The sequence below is a fragment of the Sinocyclocheilus rhinocerous genome, unplaced genomic scaffold (genome assembly GCF_001515625.1).
Source record: "Sinocyclocheilus rhinocerous isolate Xijiao unplaced genomic scaffold, SAMN03320098_v1.1 scaffold1686, whole genome shotgun sequence".
NCBI lineage: Eukaryota > Metazoa > Chordata > Actinopteri > Cypriniformes > Cyprinidae > Sinocyclocheilus > Sinocyclocheilus rhinocerous.
Window position 1 is genome coordinate 476298 of NW_015658988.1, and position 13848 is coordinate 490145.

At 36.6% G+C, this 13848-nt stretch overlaps 1 protein-coding gene across 1 annotated transcript in view; it reads left to right on the forward strand.

Moving 5' to 3' along the window:
• The window catches only part of LOC107723070 (serine/threonine-protein kinase ULK4-like), a gene marked incomplete at its 3' end in the record, with an annotated part of 108985 nt that overhangs the window by 68204 nt on the left and 26933 nt on the right, over positions 1-13848 (forward strand). The window contains 1 exon segment of the mRNA XM_016531574.1: positions 3254-3381. Within this exon segment, the coding sequence (XP_016387060.1) occupies positions 3254-3381 (128 nt within the window).

Below are 13848 nucleotides of genomic sequence, written 5' to 3' on the forward strand. Positions count from 1 at the left end.
TACCAGTCAGATTAAATAATTTACACTGCAAATAACAATAATAACAACTGCAATAAATAATGTTATGAGATTAATGTTTTAAATACATTTATGAATATACAAGACAACAACACAAGAAATGTTGGGGGGAAATGTATACTTTTCAACATACAAAACTACTATGGAATCATATGGGTAGCAAAATTCATTTTGAAATGTAATATGCAAAATGACAATGCAATATGTAAAATGGCGATGTATTTCTGTATTTAAACTTATATTTTCCCATACCCATATGTGCAACATTTAGTGCAAAATGAAAATGAAAATTCAATTATATAATTTACATTTGCCATTTTCTACACTAGTTTTAATATGTAAATTAAAAACATTTTAATGCTTTATAAGTTGCAAAATTAAAATTAAATTGTATTACCAAAATTGATTAGATATGTTTAACATGTCCAAGCAAAAACTGTAGCAAAATTATAATTTAAATGCCATTTTTCCTAAATGCATTTAGACTTACGGGTAGGACACTTGAGATTGCATTTTCATCGTGATACCGCATGATAATTGTAGCAAAATGCAGCAAAATCATTGCAAAAATTGTTATTTTTTCTTAAATGCATTGACACTTACACTTAAGACGTTTCAATTGCATTTTCATTAAATACCCCGCGATAATATAGTTTAAGTCAATGTGGATTTGAAAATGCATTCCGAGCCGATCACGCCCCCAACCTGTCGAATCATTATATCAAGGCGGGGCTCGGCAACAAGACGCACAATAGATCAATATTCCCCATTAACTAAACGCTTTTCACCTGCCTCAACATCTCTCACTGAGTACGTTTACATGGACAACAATACTCCGATTTTAATACGATTAAGACAATACTCTGATTAAGAATCTACCATGTAAACAGAGATTTTTGATTACCTTAATCCGGCTAAAGTCATAATCGAAGTAAACAGAAATCGAATTAAGACATGTGGAGTATTCCTATTTTAGTCGCATTACTGAAGTGCAGAATAGACATGTAAACACCCTAATCACATTTTTACCGTCGTGTAGGACTTTTCGCTGCATTTTGCGACAGGATACTCACACAGCAGTGCTCAACCGTTTGACGGCAAATAAAAGAGCTTCAACACCTCCATCGTCTGTATGCACGTACAAATAATTAACTGCACTTGAAGCTTTCATAAAATTGAAAATGAAACCGTACACGGCATCATCACGAAGACGAACTATATGTTTATACGTGAAATTCCGGAGGGGACGTCGGGTGGCGTCACGTGATGACGTAATGACGTGTGCCATTAATCAAACTATGTACTATAACATGTAAAACAGGAACATGAAAGGAATATTCTAATTTAGAATAAGGTAAATAATTAGATTACTGATGTCCATGTAAACGTAGTCACTGTTTTACACTCCGATTGATGCACATAAGCAGATTCTACACTTATTTACTTGCCACCTTACACCGTGGTAGTTTTCCGCACCATTGTCATTTTGCATATTACATTTCAAAATGAATTTTGCTACCCATATGATTCCATAGTAGTTTTGTATGTTGAAAAGTATACATTTCCCCCCAACATTTCTTGTGTTGTTGTCTTGTATATTCATAAATGTATTTAAAACATTAATCTCATAACATTATTTATTGCAGTTGTAATTTTGCAGTGTAAATTATTTAATCTGACTGGTAACAGCTCTATAGAATTTATTGATATATTGTAATAATTTGACATGAAAGTTTAAAAAATAGGCCTTTTTAAAGGTAAATAAAAATATACAGATTTAAGTATGTAAAAGCTGATAAAACACTGATGAAAATATTGCTTCAGAATAATTGATTACACCACCAAAAATCTCGGTGATGTGGTACTTTTGTGGGGATATTTTGTGTGGAATATTGTCTGCTGATATAAAAAGTTCACTGTATATCGTACTAATAAATATTTAACACATTAAATATTACATATACAGTATGTATGTAATATAATGTGTATTTCCATTACAGGTTTAGGTCTTAAATTTAATATAAGGTGGTATTAAAAAGGTCTTAAAAAGTCTTACATTTCACTTGTTCATATCTGTAGAAACCCTGTATTGAAAGTTGAAAACAGTTGTGCAGCTTAATATTTTGATGAATGAAAAGTACAAAAGAACAACATTTATTTTAAATACAAATCTTTTGTAACAAGAGAAAGTGTTTGTTTCTCTAAAAAAATAATAGTGGTAGTGTTTTTATTTCCTACATTTAATCAAACTACCTCAACAATAATGTCTAGTCTTCATAAGCAATCATCTTTGCAAGCAGTTCTTTCCCGATACAATTCTTTTAAAAAGTTCAAGTTTCAAAAGTTTTCTAACCTCTTTTCAAAAACTGAAACTTCTGTTTCTCCTAGATTTAGCCAGCAGTCCGTGAAGCAATGCAGGCCATGGAGCGTGTCAAGAATGAACAAAACTCTGTTTAGCTCTTTATCTGAGGCAGTAATCAATCGGAAAATGGGCTGTTGAAATTGATTTAAATGCCACTGTATACTGCCTTCAAGGCCCTCTCAGATTAACAATGCTAATTTTCTTTGACCTGTATTCATTTGCATGCAAATTTCCAATTTGAGTCTGAATATTAGAAAAAAAAAAATCTTAAAACTTACTGGATCACCTCTGGACCAATTATAAACTGCTGTGGATTTCGCAGCTTAATTCCCCTGACGAATAGAAGTCCAGAACGCGGCGTGTTTATTCATACATTGTCTAGCATAGAATTTAAATTTCAACGAAGCGCCGAGCGACTGGGCTAATTGGGTAAGGAAGTGCCGCAATCTCAGAGTGCAGCTTGGAATACTGTTGATGTAATTATGATCCATGCCGAGAGTACAGTAGGTGCGTTTGAAATTAATTAACTCCCCTTCTCGAGCTGTAGTTAATCCTAATGTTTCGGATTGTTTTGCTTTTGCCAGTTCCCCCCCAATTAGGGTGATAGTGAAAGTTAATCAATTCCTCCTGATTTGCTGCCCACTAAATGCTGTGGAACTCATTAGCTTATTAACCTCTGTTTTATATCAAGTGCATTTTGGGGGGCTTTTCCATCCCCTCCAGCACCTTGCTGTGTAAGTGATAGCACCTGTCAAATTACTGTCAGACAATTGGGGCTTATGCCACACTAAATGTCCAGAGACCTCCCGGTCTCTTTAAATGATGCATGTGCGCTAACAAGACTGTGCTAACGGCTTGAACGCCTCTTTGCAGGACTTTGTTATGAAGATAATCCGCTCTCTGGAGAGTCCGTCTTCAGTCATCCGTGCCAAGGCTTTCCTCGTTCTTCTGCAGGTCCTTATGAACAACAGAGAGATGCTTCTGCTCTGCTGTAACTCCAGGTAAACACTCTACACAATGAAATCCCATCAACCAACTGTGCAGGATGCATCGACAGAGCGCACGCATTATAGATCTGGTGAAATGCTTCTGTTCCTCAATAGCACTGAGAGCCAAATATACACAGAACGGTAAACAAAGACACGGGCACAAAGGAAAAAGAAGGATAGATGTTCCTCTTGTGCCCCGTATCCAAGTACAGTACAAACACATCATAAACCACACTACTACACTACAATACACACATATGAATCAGAAAGAGACCCTCAGGGAGATATGGAAGCACATGGACTGGAAACACATGGACTGAAACACATGGACTTTAACAAGGTATGGAAACACATGGACTAAATCAATATCATATATGTTTCATAAATGGTTGGTAGAGAGATGCATGAGAGGAAGGGAACTCCAGTGGGTCTGTTGCTCCACTGGACAGTAGCTGTTTTGTTTAAAGATTTTTAAGAATTTCAGTGACTTTTCTGTATGTTATGACTGCAAAAGTTTCACAAAACTCAGCAGGAAGCTCAGTAGATTTTCACACGTCATTCATAATAGTTTAAACAGCTCTGTGCCATTGAATGTGACTTTGGGGTACAACAGCTTGGCACTGGGCCAGTCCCCTCAAGAGGACATCTTTGTGCCATTTTTTTTTTTTATCCTAAAAGGTTCATAGTAGTATATTAAGGTAAATGTTACTACTCTAATGTCACCTTTATTTCTATAGTGCTTTATACAATACGGATTGTGTCAAAGCAGCTTCACAGTGAATCATTTGTCCTTTATTGTCAGTATGTCATGAATAGAATGAGGCATCAGTTTACTGTCAGGGATTTGTTGATCAAGTCACAGCGTATCCAGTGTAGACAGAATCACTGTTTATAAAGTTTGTCTCAAAAATACTGGTACTTCGGTACCAAGACAAATACTTACATTTTAAAATGTAGTGATATCAGCCTTTCCAAAGTGCCAGCCTTTCCACAGTGCCAGTCGCACAGATTACCGACCCGCTAACAGGCGGCTGCTTTCAAATGCTAGCATATTTGCGTGAGTGTCTTTGAGGAGCATCAAAGGTTTCAATTTACAACGTGTTTTTACAGTACCGAGCATTGTATGTGCAGAATACACAGATTTTTTTATTATAATGAGAGATTTTCACTTAGTCAGTGAGCTTGTGCTGCGGCTGAACTGGACTGATATCAGTGTGAGTGTCTTTGTTCACTTTCTGTGTGTAACCCATTCATCATTTGAATAAAGGTTTTATTTTTTATGCTAAGTACACCCTGCAGAGTTTCAGGAGTGACAACTGTATTAAATTGCGATGTTTGACATTGTGATGACCATAGCAATGGACAGGACAAAACCAATGTGATGTGTCAGAATTACTCACCCTCAAGGCATCCTAGGTGTATATGACTTTCTTCTTTCAGACGAATTCAGTCGGAGTTATATTAAAAATTGTCTTTGATGTTCCAAGCTGTTTAATGGCAGTCAGCGGGTGTTGCAGTGCATCAGTCCAAAAGAAGCGCATCCATCCATAATAAAAAAGTGCCTCACACGGCTCTGGGGGGTGAACAAAGTCCTCCTGTAGCGAATCGATGGGCTTTTGTAAGAAAAATAACCATATTTAAAAGGTAATAATTTAATCTAGTTTGCGCTCACTGTTGTACATGGAAGCAGTTCCGGGCGGATGACGTAGGATGTCGGCGTTGCGCATGCGCCACTCAAAAGTGACGAAAGCGGAAGCGCAGGGGAGAGATCAAAACAAAACAACGGTCACGAATTAGAAGTACAAAACGATGATTTGTAAAGAAGAATGTCAGAGGATTTCGATATAAGCCAAGAGGAGACTGGTTTTCCTTTGCTAAAGTAAGGAAACTTTGCTTCCTTTGCTCCTGTAAACAAACGTTGGTTTTCACGAGACTCACCAGTGCATGCGCAATGCCGACATCTTACGTCATCCTCCCGGAGCTGCTTCCGTGTACAACTGTTGGCGCAAGCTACATTAAAGTGATTATTACGTTTTGAATATGGATATTTTTCTTACAAAAATGCATCGATTCGCTACAGGAGGTCTTTGTTCACCCCCCGGAGCCATGTGAGGCACTTTTTATTATGAATGCATGCACTTTATTTCACGTATTTTGGACTGATGCACTGCAACACCCGCTGACTGCCATTAAACAGCATGGAAGCTCAAAGTCAATTTTTAATATAACTCCGATTGGATTCATCTGAAAGAAGGAAGTCATATACGCCTAGGATGGCTTGAGGGTGAGTAAATAATGGGCTCATTTTCATTTTTGGGTGAACTATCCCTTTAAGTCTTGCAGCATTAAGTGCAATAGACCAGCCACTTTTTCTGTTACCAATAACGTATTTCTTTGTTTTATTACTTTTTAGGGATGTATCGATATCAAAATCTCACGATACGATAATATTGCGATATGAAGTCCACAATACAATATTTATTGCGATATTTAAAAAAAAAAAAAGACAAATGAAGAATTGGGGGAAAAAAATAAAATTTTGTACATTTTAAAGTTAAATTATTCTATCTAATGCACTTTGAGAGTTCAAAATTATGAGCTCCAACCCATGTTTCTAAGAAAACTTAAGTCATAAAAAAGTCAGTGAATTAACTTGTACCTGAACTTTACAGGGAACTCAACCCTCTTTTTAGTTGTGGTATACTGTAGGCTTGCTGCGATAGACAGTGTTGATGGTTTTACCGGTGTGAAGCTGCAACACCGGTTATGTCACTTGCCCACCTCGGCACCGCCCCCACCGTCGTTTAGATTTTTTTTATAGTACTAAAAAGCATTTAGTTCAGTTAGAGAACAGACACTACAATTAAAATTGAACACAGCGTGCCGAACGACAGTCGCATCACAGATCATATTTCATTTATCACGTGAGGAGAAGCTGACAAGAAGAGTGAGGTGAGACAGACAAGACGATGGTAGAAGAGTTTACGACATGCAAAAGCGCCTGTTATAATATCCAATATTTTGGATTTTGAAAAGCCTGTTGACTTCTGCCATTTATCTAAGGTGATATTGGAAGTTTTTTTAAACATCCGTTTCTTATTTATTTGGTTCCACAGTGTTTCTGATTTTTATTTGTGTATTTTTTATTTTATTTTACATCAAGTATGCCGTGTCTCCAAGCTTTCTTATTCGTTTTGCTAATAAACCTACGTTTCCTATTTATTTGGTTCCACAGTGTTTACTGATCTTCAGTTTTGTTTACCTAAACTTTGTCTAAGTTATTTGTTGTTTTATATTAGGCATATAGCATGGTGTATTTTTATTCGTTTTGTTAATAAAAGTTCTATGTTCTACGTTGTATTTTGTTGTTGCTTGAATTGAATTCAAGCAACTGACGCTGAATTGCAGCTAATTTGAAAGTGAAAGTAAAATGCGCACAACGCTTTTAAGCTATTTAAAAGCGAAGGAAAGTGAGGAAAAGAGGGAAAACTCAAACAAACTAAAAACAAACAACTGCTTGACACCGAATTTCAGCTAATTTGAAAGTGAAAGTAAAATGTGCACGGCGCTTTTACAAGCTATTTAAAACGGAAAGAAAAGGGGGGAAACTACACAACGGTGATAACGGTATTACCGGTGTTGTCACACGTCGATTAATCGGTGGGAAAATTTCCTCACCATCACAAGCCTAGTATACTGTCTCAGTCTAAATTACATTCACACTGGTGTTTTAGGAAGCCAAGCAAATTAGAATATAATAATATGATATTATCGTGGTCATGTGACCACGATAATATCAAGATATCGCAATATCATGATATTGATAATATTGTTACATCCCTATTACTTTCATTTGATTTTTTTTTATACAGTGTTCACATAATTTAACAATATTTGAAGGCTACATGCACGGTGCATCGCACTGATCGTGTCCGGTGTAGACAAGGTGCAAATACATTTTCCGTCCAGTGGTTTACTTAATCTTTCCAACCTGGCAACCTCTACATTATGGAGAAAACACTGATGAGCTGAAAACGTGAGCAAGCATGTAAGTTGGAGTTTAGTGACCTCTATTGAGATTTTTTATTATTTTTTTCATTTGTGCTGTTTGCTGCAACTAAATATGCAAACCATATAATTAGATTTTTATTATTTTTTTCATTTGTGCTGTTTGCTGCAACTAAATATGCAAACCATATAATTAGATTTTTATTATTTTTTTCATTTGTGCTGTTTGCTGCAACTAAATATGCAAACCATATAATTAGATTTTTATTATTTTTTTCATTTGTGCTGTTTGCTGCAACTAAATATGCAAACCATATAATTTGATGTTCTCTTGATTTGTTCTTGTGTGTAAGTGCAATAATGATTTATATTTTTTGAGCAAAATAATTATAATTAATGTAACAATTAGTTAATTAATTAATAACAGTGTGAAATGTATTAAATTTGATACAGGTTCAATTCAGTTATAAGCAGTTTTACAAAAGGCAGAAATGTTGTTCATTATTCAACTTAAGTCAATGTGCGATTCAGCTGTAAAACAGCTCTACAAAAGGCGCTGTAACTTTACGATTCCTAAGTAGTGGTCGACCGATATATCGCCAAGGCCGATATATCTGCCGATATTTGGCATTTTTAAAATATCGGCATCGGCCGATAAGTTTTCCTGTTTGGCCGATGCGACTGACTTTTATTTTGACAGCGGCAGCGCCTGAGCACAGTACTCACCTTCTCCCTCTTGTCCGCCGTCGTCGTTAACAGTTCTGTCTAATACGGATAGAAGTCTGTCTAATAATCAGATAGAACGATTAAACAAAGGAATTGAAATGTATACAAAAAGTATTATAACGATTGCTTTTATATTATTAGTAATAGAAAGGCAAACATTATAATACTTTCTCATTTGCCATCAGCATTCAGCAAATACGCATTTAAATCATTTGAACAAATCTTTGAATGTCTATTAATGAACATTAATGATTTCAAATTTCTTAAACATTAATTAAGATAAATAAAATTACATCGGCTTTATATCGGCCATCAGCCACCCTGCTTTCCAAGATATCGGCATCGGCCATCAAAAAAACCAATATCGGTCGACCACTAGTCCTAAGTGAATGTTATTTGAATCAGGTTGTAGTTACTGTAAGTTTTTAGACTAGTTAAATATTAAAACATTGAAATCTTCAGCCCTGTGAGATGTTTTTGGTTTGGGTTGTTGATAACAAAAAGTTCTACTTAAGAAATTATAACGTATAGGCTACATGAAATTCAAAGATGATAGATTATAGATGAGAATATATAAGGGGAGAGCTGCCTCTAGACGCAGCATAAAAACTTAAATAGATGAGTGTTATTCTCTCATTCTTCAAATCGCTCTATGCTTCCAATGTCATTTCCTCAGATAAGATTAGTAGAAAAGTACTATTGGTTGAACATAACTGAAGATCAAATTCAGGAGCATTTTTTTTGTTTACTGCAGATGCTGTGAAAGGGTGTTAAACATGATGACAAGCATTATGATTGCTCGTCACCATCTGCCAGCCTCCCTGAAAGTGTCTGATGCATCATGTCAATGTTAGCTGGTAGAGCATGTACTGTAAATCTTTCTGCAGCTGACCAGTGCAGTAAAATTAAGTAAACTGAACACTCACTGCATGCTGTAATTTCACTTGCGTATATATGTGACCCTGAACCACAAAACCAGTCTTAAGTCGCAGGGGTATATTTGTAGCAACAGCCAACAATACATTGTATGGGTCAAAATTATAAATTTTTCTTTTATGCCAAAAATCATTAGGATTTTAGATAAAGATCATGTTCCATGAAGGTATTTTGTACATTTCCTACTGTAAATATATCAAAACTTAATTTTTGATTAGTAATATGCATTGCTAAGGACTTCATTTGGAAAACTTTAAAGGCGATTTTCTCAATATTTACATTTTTTGCACCCTGAGATTCCAGATTTTCAAATAGTAGTTTCAAATAATATCTCGACCAAATATTGCCCTATCATAACAAACCATACATCAATGGAAAGCTCATTTATTCAGCTTTCAGATAATGCATAAATCTCAGTTTTTTATTATTGATATTAAACAAATTGATTAGATGATTAGAATATAACAACTAAAATGCATTTGTAAAGTAAAATAATAATAAAAACTCTAAATATTTCTTAAAGGTGAAACATATCCCAGTTTAATATGCAGAGACAGCTGTAAGTGATACATTAATAATAGATTTCCCTGAAAAAGAAAACACTGAGACTCTGTGGCACTTTCAGAGCATTGCAAAAAACAAACAAACAAACAAAAAACAATCTGCAATACAAACTCTATAAATTGGTTTCCTTAATCCAGCTCCTTTTGGCTTTGCAGCAGATTGGCTTGACCTCTAACTACGAAACCAATGACAGAAACAGGCCAACCATTTAAAACCATTACTTTTTCGATCATTGAGTCTCTTTCCTTCGATCTTACATAAGAAGAGTGGATCTTGAAACTGATCTCATTATTCCTTTTGTATGTACATCTTCAGAATACAGCCGGTCATTTTCTTTAATCATGTCCTCCTAATTCATCTATATTTAATTTGAAGCCAGTCTTGAACAGCTGAAGCTCCTAATTGGCCTCATCACTGTCTTACAAACACAGGATGTCTGTCATCACTAGCGTTTCCTCTGCAACAAGCCCAGGAACGAGATGTGCTCTCTCTTCTTGCACTCTCTCTCTTCCTCATTTTCTCCATGTACCTCCGAGTCCAAGCAGTGCCGCACTGATGGAGTGTGTCAGAACTGACCCAGCGCTCCATCTCCCAGAGTGAGAGCGTTTCCTCGCTGTTCTCGTAAACACTTCTCTAATTAGCTGTGCAGCGTCTGCTGCATGCAGGCCTGTCAGATGAGTGCTGCAGCCTGCCTCAGACGTGTCAAACCGGACACGTTGTGCCCAGCCCCTCTCTGGTCTGAGCAGACACATGGAGTTCTCCCAGCTCCCAGATAAGGGGATGTTTTTAACTCAATGAGACGGCAGCAGAGCTCAGAGGTAGTGAGGAGATGTCTCTGTTCTAGGATTGGTCCTCTGGAGGTTTCTGATGGAGGAGGGGTTGGAGCTCTACTGGAGTTTTTAATTTAAAACGTCGAGATAAGAATGTTTCATTTTAGAGGCCGCAGAAATGGACTTTGCAGAATATCTGCATTGTAGAAAACGGTTTTATTTAAGTGGTGATAACTATTAACCGCTACTGCGGTTAACTGATAATTCTAACGCCATTATACTCTAACAATGTGTTTGTGGGATTTCCATAACATCCATCTGGGTTTTATTTTTCATATTTATTGTGATCCTTTGAGCGTCACAATGAAATATTTATGATTTGGATCTGTTTTATGGACTAGGTCTAATTCATTTTTACAGTTACAGTATATGCTGGGTTGTCAGTGGTTTGCTGGGTTGTTCTGGGTAATTTTAGGTGGTAACAGCTTACCCAAAAACGTTTTATTCTAGCTCTTGCTTGGTAAAGGTGCTGTTAAATTTAAAAAATTTCCCAGGCAAGAAAGGCCCATCGTCAATAGTGTAGCGATGCATGAAGTCACTTTCAAACCAAGTTGATTTCTGTTGGTTAACATGGTCGATTTGTCTGACCAACTTAAACCCAAGCAAAATCTGTGTGGGGAGCTCATGCAAAACTGACTGTGAAATTTCACTGAGCGACAGTAAATGCAACTGCACCTTATTAATGTTTTAGCTAGCTTACCATTAACTGACATTTCCTCTAATTTTAGTTTATTTGAAATCTTAATGGTGGCTTCTCACTGTAATGCATTGTACAAATTGAAGGAGCAAAAAAAAAAAAAAAAAGAATGATTGTAAGAAATATGACTAATTCAGTTAAGTATGCAAATATTTCAATAGCATGATTATGGTTGGCTAGACAGTGGTTATTGTGGTTGGAAGTGTTTATGGGAAATGTTTCTAAGAAATGTCCCAAGAACAAATGTATAAAATGAAAATATAGTTAGTCATCCTGAAATTGTAAGTGTAAGGTATGCTGTTATGTTAATAATGAGGAGTCCTCACATAATCAGACTTTTGGATGAATCTGACTCCCGATTATACTGTAAGTGTAAGTTGTAGGTCTAAGTTGTTTATACTGTAAGTTGCTAACTGCAACTTTGTTACTGCTAACTCTGGACAAAAGAATTAAATAGACAAAAGTATATGAATAACTAACTAGTCTAACAAAACCCCCAGAAGGTGTATGAAAAATACATGTGCACATGACAGATGGCAAAATCGCAAGAAAGCATGATGTGTACTGGCAACTATACATTATTTAAGGGCATTCTGTTTGTCGGGATATTGATACAGTATATGATCTGTTCTGGTCAACTAAGTTTTGTGTATAATACCCTTCACACTTGTGTAAAATGTCATTCCATTGTTGTCCCCCATAACTTGTAGTATTACAAGTATATAAGCAAGCTTAAAGGGGTCATATGATGCGATTTAAATTTTTCCTTTCTCTTTGGAGTGTTACAAGCTCTTGGTGCATATATGCTATTTTGACATAGCGTATACAAAACAGTTTTCTTCTTAAAATATATATAAAGAAAATATATATATATTCAAATGCAATTTGAACATAGCTTTTGTAAAAAATATACATTTAATGTTGGCTACACAACTAGTGTTTCCAACTGTTTTACACCCCCATTAGCAGCAATAACGGCAAATAAACAGTTACGACAGTTTCACCAGTTACACACTGTGGAGGAATTTTGACCCACTCCTCCTCACAGAACTGCTTCAGCTCAGTGATATTTGTGGGCTTTCGAACATGAACTGCATGTTTTAGGTCCTGGCTTTTATGTTGTGGAATATTGTCTTGCTGCATGATCCAACTGTGCCTAAGCTAGAATTCACAGATGGATGGTTTAACATTCTCTGCTACACAGCAGAATTTATGGTTTCTTCAGCTGCGACAAGGCATCCAAGGTCCTGATGCAGAAAACCTTTCCCAAAACATTCACTTTTCAGTTCATCTGTCTGTAAGACATTGTTCCAGAACTCTTGAGGAACAATTTCTCTTGATCCTCAACTCTTGAGGATCATCCAGCTGCAAACCTGAGACAGGTTTTAATGTTTGCTTGAGTCTTCCTTGCTAGTCTGCCATGGATCCCATTTTTCCTGAGGGTAGAGTCATGTTCACTGACCTTAGCTGCATCCTAAGGATTCTTTGAATGTTCATTGTGATATCCCAGGCAACTTGGAGAGATTACAGCAGGATGGTTACTCATTGGACAAACTTGCAGAGTATATCTAATTTTAATGCATTTTTAAATTTCAAATTCTACAAATGAAAGGGTCTGTTTTTAACTGTTGAGTTGGGGCTGATCTAAGCCATTACTCTGGTTGTTGGTTACTGTACAAAAAAACAGCCTAAAATGAAATATTGATACTCTTACCAGGTTATTTTATTGACTGGCTGCTGGTAAATGGAATTTGAGTGTCCTTGGTTTAGCTGGAGCTGTTCTCTTGCATCTCCACCTCGTGCTGCCCACTCTTTAAATTAGATTCCATTAATCAGAAAATCTGGTCTATTTTCTGTACAGCAGTAGATCTAAAGCTGCTCCCAGAGACCATCATCAGTTCTCAAAGGAGGTCTGTCTGTGCTCTGACACACCTAATTCATATAATCAATGGTTTGATAATTCACTGATAAGTTGAGAATGTTGCCACAGAGCAGACAAAGACCAAATATATGACCCCATTCTGTAGGTCTATAAGAGCCGGTTCACAAATCACTGCATTACAGATCAAACTGTCAGGATAACAAAGAACGCTAGGGAATAAAATGTTACCCTGTCACTCCTGTTGTTCCCAGTCATTCAGTCAAAAAAACGATCTTGCGTAGGATTCCAATTATAACCATATGCATGTAAACCCACCCGTGCACAGCAGTCCTGGCGCCTGGTAAATGTAATTTATTGTGAAATTCACTGTTCCCTTTCCTCATTTCTATTCTTCCTCAGGTAATGTAGCGGCTGGCTCGCCGTGTCCGACTAATAAAGGGCTGCTTGATCTTAACATCTTGGAATAAATGGTTTGCAAATCATGCTCATGTCTCCGGATTTTCATTTTTCCCACGTGCCTCCTCACCTACGAGTGCTGAGTATCCCTGACATCCGACAACTATTCATTCATTCATTCTGAGAGAGGGAAAATGATAGCCTTTTGGGAGTAGGAAATTTAGTATAGGCTAATCCAGTCTGGCAGCAACAGTACTCTGAGGCATTGGTGCACTTGTAAACACCAGGGTTGTCATTTTTGCCTTTCTCCTGTCAGTAAGCGGAGGTGTGTTCAATTTTGTGAGGACCCTCGGAGTGCTCTCTATATGGGTGCTCTTGTGATGAAATATCATTCTTGTGTATTTTAGATTTGTGGTAATGATGGCTCATTGGCCAAAACA